The 6,229-nt window shown below is 38.0% G+C and overlaps 1 protein-coding gene across 1 annotated transcript; it reads left to right on the top strand.

The window, feature by feature from the left end:
• The first annotated feature begins 820 nt into the window (after nucleotides 1-820).
• On the top strand, nucleotides 821-1,591 carry LOC138874636 (uncharacterized). The gene is made up of 2 exons (XM_070153407.1): nucleotides 821-1,325; nucleotides 1,428-1,591. The coding sequence occupies exons 1-2, from the start codon at nucleotides 821-823 to the stop codon at nucleotides 1,589-1,591; spliced, it is 669 nt and encodes a 222-aa protein (XP_070009508.1).
• Nucleotides 1,592-6,229: the final 4,638 nt, after the last annotated feature.

The raw sequence follows: 6,229 nt of genomic DNA, 5'->3' as shown, positions 1-6,229 counted from the left end.
AAAATCTCAGGCTAAATGGTTTGAAGAAGGGGATAACGATACTAGTTACTTCCATTCTATCCTTAGAGAAAGAAGAAGAAGAAAGCAACAAATTAATAGAATCAAAAACAGAAATGGTAATCTGATCAAGGGGGATGAGAAGATTGCTAAGAAAGCTGTTAAATATTTTCAATCTCTTTTCAACCTTACTCCTCCGACTATCAACATTTCTATACTAGATTGCATCCCATCTTGCATCTCTAGGGAAGACAATGATATGCTGAACAAGATTCCAGTTGAAAAAGAAATCAAAGATTTTATTTTTAGCCGGAGCCCTCACAGCACTGCAGGTCCAGATGGCTTCAATGGTACCTTCTTTCAGAGTTGCTGGGACATCATCCAAAATGAGGTAACTGCCTTTGTGATAGAATTCTTCACGGGAAAAGGTTTGACTAAATTCTACTCTCATATATGTTTGGTTTTAATTCTTAAAATTGATAATCCTGCTACTTTTGCTGATTTTAGACCAATCAGCCTCTCAAACTTTACTAAAAAGATTATTTCTAAAATCATTTCTATTGGAGTTAATACTCTTTTCCACAAATTAGTATCTTTGATTCAAAGTGGTTTTGTAAAAGATAAGTTGATATCAGAGAATGTATTGCTTGCTCAGGAGATCATTCACAATATTGCTCAAATTAACAAAGATGGTAATGTGGTTATTAAGCTTGATATGGCTAAAGCATATGATAGCATGTCCTAGGATTTTATTTATGTTGTTTTAAGAGAGTTTGAATTCTCTGATAGTTGGATTTTAATAATCCATAATTTATTCTCTAATATGTGGTACTCTATCATTGTGAATGATACTAGACAGGGCTTCTTCTCATCTTCTCGAGAGCTTAAACAAGGAGATCCATTATCTCCATCTCTATTCATAATAGTTGTTGAGGTCTTGTCTAGATCTCCTAACTGTTTATATAGAAACCCTAATTTCATCCCTTTCTCTAATCATGCTAATGTTCCTAAGATTAACCACTTAGTCTATGCTTATGATATTATTATTTTCTGTAGTGGTGACTCTATCTCTGTTAAATTGGTCATGAACACTATCTCTAAGTATGAAAGGAGTTCTGCTCAACTTGTTAATAGAGATAAAATTTATTTCTTAACTGCTCCTAATACTGTTGTTATCAGAATCAACATGATTAGAAATTGTTTAGGTTTTATGGATAAGACTTTCACTTTTACCTATCTAGGTTGCCCTCTTTATGTGAGAAGGAAGAAAATTGATTATTTTGACAGCACGCTTAGTAATATTGTTAAAAGACTTAATGGCTGGCAGGGTAAGTTTCTTTCTCATGGAAGTAAAGCTATTTTGATTAAAAGTGTGATTTAATCCATATCTGTTTATACTCTATATGTTATGTCCTCCCCCCCCCTAAAAGGTGTGTTTAGATTAATTGAAAAGCATTTTGCCAACTTTTTCTGGGGTAACTCTGTTGATCATAAAAAATACCATTGGAGTTCCTGGAAAAATCTTGCTCTTTCTACTGAGGAAGAGGGCGTTGGAGTCAGGAGAATGGAGGATATTAGTGACATGTTAACATGAAAAGGTGGTGACAGATTAGGTCCACATCATCTCTTTGGGCTACCTTCATCAAAAACAAATATTGTGTAAGGGCCCATTTAGCCTCAAAGAAACTGGCTCCAGGTAACTCTCATACTTGGAATCATGTTCTCAAGATGAGGGATATTGCATTAAAGCATATGGTTTGGTAGGTAAACTTTGGGTCTAGTAGTTTCTGGTGGGATAATTGGTCATTAAAGGGTCCATTGACAGCTTTGATTCCTAACAGTTGTAAGAGTGCTAAGACCTTGGTTGGGGATTTCATAACAAATGGTCATTGGAACATTTGTAAGTTGAAGGACACTTTACCAAATCAATTGGTCCATCACATTAACTCCATTTTCATTAGCAATCAAGACAATGAGGATCAAGTTTTCTGGGAACTTTCTGAAAATGACAAATACACTAACAAGAGCGCGTGGAATCTGGTAACGAATTCTAGACCAAAAGAGCAATACATCAACAAGGTATGGAACTCTAATATCCCTTTTAAAATGTCTTTTTTAGTTTGGTGATTATGGAAAGGCAAACTCCCTTTTGATGAAGTGATTACAAATTTTGGCAACAAATTATTTCTAAATGTAACTGTTTCCTAAACCCCTCTACAAATAGCATGAACCATGTATTTATAGAGGGACAAGCTGCTAGTTATATTTGAAAACTATTTAGAAATGCCCTCGGTACCCTTTATCACACCCACCCCATTAGATGCATGCTTAACACCTGGTGGACTACTAAGCCCACCAATGATGTAATAGATTAGTGCTAAATATAACTCATATTATCATATACTGGTTATTGTGGAAAGAATTATGTGCGTGCAAGTATAGTGATCAAAACAATTCAACATATATAGATTACATCATCAAATCTCTTGGAGTGCTGAGGCTGCAATCAATAAGGCTTACCCCATATGCAAACTCAGAATGCCATGGAATAGTTTTTGTTTATTGAAAAGATTACAACCTGTCCACAAATGCATAGTGTTCCAATGGAGGAAACTGGATAGGGGCGAGGTTAAGATCAATATTGATGGGAGATATCTCTAAGGTGAAGGAAAGGCGGTCTAGGAGGAGCACTTAGAGATGAAAACGGTGACATTATCAAGGCCTTTTCAATACCCTTCAATGGCGAGAATCACAATCTTGCTGAAGTTCAAGCAGCGTGGACTGGTACCAATTGGTGTGTGTAGAATGGATTCACACAAGCCATCCTTGAGTTGGATTCTCTGTATACAGTAGATATTCTTCGTAAGGAGATAACAACTAACTATAAACTAAGTCAAATCGTTAACAAGATTAGAGGAATTCTAAACACATCCAAAATATAGATTAAGCATTGATATAGAGAGGCGAATCATCTTGTTGATTGTTTAGCTAAAATGGCAGCAAAAAATCAACATGTTGATTTTTTCTACTCCAACTAACAACTGCCTAGTGAAGCTAAGGGACCTCTTATGTTGGATAAAGAACAGATGCCTAGCATAAGGAACAAATACGATAAGGCCAATTTTTTGTTAGCTAGGTGTGTTTTGTAATTAGAGGCGGGTGAATTATTTACAATCGCCTATGCCTCATCTTTTGAAGGGTGTGCTCTACCCTTGTGTTATAATAACGAAATTCTGATTTTTTTTTACTAATACAACACCCCAGTAAAGCTGGAAAATTTTAAAAAAGAAAAAACTAATATGCACTTTCCCAGTATCAATAATACACAAAATCAAGTTGATGTTCGATTGTTCTTTATATATGTAATGTATGAGATACTGTTGTGAACAATGTAGTTAACACATTATGCTACTCTACCTTAACTTCTAAAGAAGTTATTATTCACGTGATTTTATAATTTTTGTACTTATTGACATTGGATACACGCGCAACGCACGTTCCCAAAAACTAGTTTCTTTAATAAGAAGCATTTATAGCCACACAAATGCTATAGCAGATGGCTGAAGGAGATTTGGATAGAGATGGAGATCTTAATCAGGTTGAGTTTTGTGAACTCATGTTTATATTGAGTCCTGGATTATTGATGGATGGATCACATGAAATCATCCGCTCATGCTTGCGTCAGGATAGGCTGCATGACCTCGCGCGGATGCTTCATACATCGGCTACTAATTTTATTGATGGGTGTATGTAACAACCCGGTCGGTTATTTCATGAATTACCGTTCTGTTTCCCCCATTTCTACTTTTTATTATCTTGTTCAGCTGTATTATGTGTTATCGGGTTGGTTGGTTCAAGTTCGGAGAGGTTTTGGTAAGGTTTGAGAAACTTAGTCTCTTTTGAGTAAGCTTGAGTTGAAAAAATCAACTGGATGTTGACTTGGGTAAAAAAGGGCTCGGATGTAAATTTCAATGGTTCGGATAGCTTCAGAAGGTTATTTGGGACTTAGGAACGTGATCGGAATATGTTTTGGAGGTCTAGAATAGATTTAGGCTTGAATTGGCGAAATTGAATTTTGGCGTTTTCTGGTTGGTAGGTGAAATTTTGACATAGGGGTCGGAATAGAATTCCGGAAGTTGGAGTAGGTCCATTGTGTCATTTTTGACGTGTGTGCAAAATTTTAGGTCATTCAGACGAGGTTTGATAGATTTTTTGATCGAAAGCGGAATTTGAAAGTTTTTGAAATTCTTAGGTTTCAATCCGATGCAATTTTGGTGTTCTGATGTTGTTTTGAGTGTTCTGAAGGTTGGGACAAGTTTGAATGAGGCAATGGGATTTTTTGGCATGTTTGGTTGAGGTCCCGGGGGCCTCGGGTGAGTTTTGGATGGTTGAACGGATCAATTCAAGTTGAAAAAGTTGCAGAAAAATTTGTTGTTGGTGTTGATGGCTTTAGGCCTTCACGTTCGCGAGGGATGTCCTGCGTTCACGAAGGGTTAGGATGTGAGGCAGTGGAGTTGGCCTTCGCATTCGCGAAGGTGGTCCCACATTCGCAAAGGGTTGATGTCGGTGGTCATCATGTTCGTGAGGGATATTCCGCGTTCCCGTAGAGGAAAGGTGAGCAGTTGGGGTCTTGGAGGATTGTTCTTCGCGTTCGCGAGCTGGTAGTCACGTTCGCGATGGGTTGAGAAGCTAAAGCTCCGCGTTTACGTGCATGGTGTCACATTCACGATGAAGGAAAAGTGGTCAACGTAAGTTTGTGCTTCGCGAATGCGATGCGTTGACCGCATTCGCGAAGAAGGATCGTGAATAGTGGGCAGAATGTTTAAAAGACCATTTCCGCAATTTTGGGTCTAAGTTTCACCATTGTTGAGCGATTTAGGAGCTTTTTTGAGGAGGATTGAAGAGGGAATCAAGGGGAAACACTTGGAGGTAAGATTTATGGACTTAATACTAGATCCTAATGTAATTTCTACCTAATTGAACATGGAATTTATGGAATCTAAAGCCTAAAATTGGAAGTCAGGGCTTGGAAATTGGAGACCTAAATCTAGGGATATGAGGGGTCATTTGTGGTCGGATTTTGATGTATTTAATATTATGAACTCGCGAGAGTGTAAGGATTCTAGTTTTATAATTTTTATCGGAATACGAGATGTGGGCCCGAGGGTCGGGTTTGGCCAATTTTCGGGATTTTTGATGTAAATTGGTTATTCTCGAGTGGGATTTGTTCCCTAAGCATATTTTGATGGTATAAATCTATTTTTGGTTAGATTTGGAGCATCCGGAGGCCGATTCGAGAGGCAAAGGCATCACGGGCTATAGTTTGGACAGGATAGAGATAAGTAATGATTGTAAATGTTGTCCTGGGGGTATGAAACTCCGGATTTTATATCGTTGTGCTACTTTGAGGTGACGCACACGTTAGATGACGAGTGTGGGGTCATGCACCTTTGGGGATTGTGACTTAATCCATCACATATGACTATTAAACTGCGTATTTGATCAAAAATTGTTTGTTATCATTGTGTTTTGGAAAGTATTATCATGTTTTGGGGCTGAATGCCATATTTGGGCCTCGTGCCAACTATTTTGGACCCTTAGGAGATTTTTACTACTATTCCTCACTATTCTGGCTTTATATTGATACTCAGTTATGTTGTATTTTACTATTTTCCTAACTCAGCCATATTTACTCCGTATTGACATTTTAAATGATATTTTGGGCTGAGCATCATGTTTTATTGTGCCCAAGTGGCTTTGAGAGATTTGTGACTGAGTGAGGCCGAGGGCCGGTATTGTGAGGATATTATGGGATCGGGTTGTGCGTCGCAGGGTGTTGTACTGATTCATGATTATGAAGCCGAGGGCCAGTTTGATTATGCGAGATGGCTTGATATAGCGCTTGGGCTGTAGGAGCCCCTCTGGAGTCTGCACACCCCCAATGAGTGCGGGTACCCAGTGTGAGATGTGATATAGCCCGAGGGGCTGATGTTGTTCCATGTTATTGTCCGATGGGCTGATACGAGTGATTGTGAGATAGCCCGGAGGGCTGGTTCTATTGGTATTTTGCCCAAGGGGCTGATTTATGTTCTATCTTTTTCTCATTGTTTCATTCACTCGTTTGAACTACTATAAGATGTTTTAAAGAGGTTTTCACTGAACTAAGGTGTTTTTACGAGATTTTACTTTTTTATTGCATTGTACTGGTTTTATACTGTTTTATTGTAGCTTT

This window comes from Nicotiana sylvestris, chromosome 8 (assembly GCF_000393655.2).
Source record: "Nicotiana sylvestris chromosome 8, ASM39365v2, whole genome shotgun sequence".
Taxonomy (NCBI): domain Eukaryota; kingdom Viridiplantae; phylum Streptophyta; class Magnoliopsida; order Solanales; family Solanaceae; genus Nicotiana; species Nicotiana sylvestris.
The sequence above is the reverse complement of the archived record's forward strand: the minus strand, read 5'-3'. Positions and strand labels throughout refer to the sequence as shown.

Coding starts and splice junctions, on each gene's coding strand:
- LOC138874636 (XM_070153407.1), top strand. CDS start 821: ATGTGGTACTCTATCATTGTGAATGATACTAGACAGGGCTTCTTCTCA. Junction 1,326..1,427: donor AAGACTTAATGGCTGGCAGG/GTAAGTTTCTTT, acceptor CCCCCCTAAAAG/GTGTGTTTAGATTAATTGAA.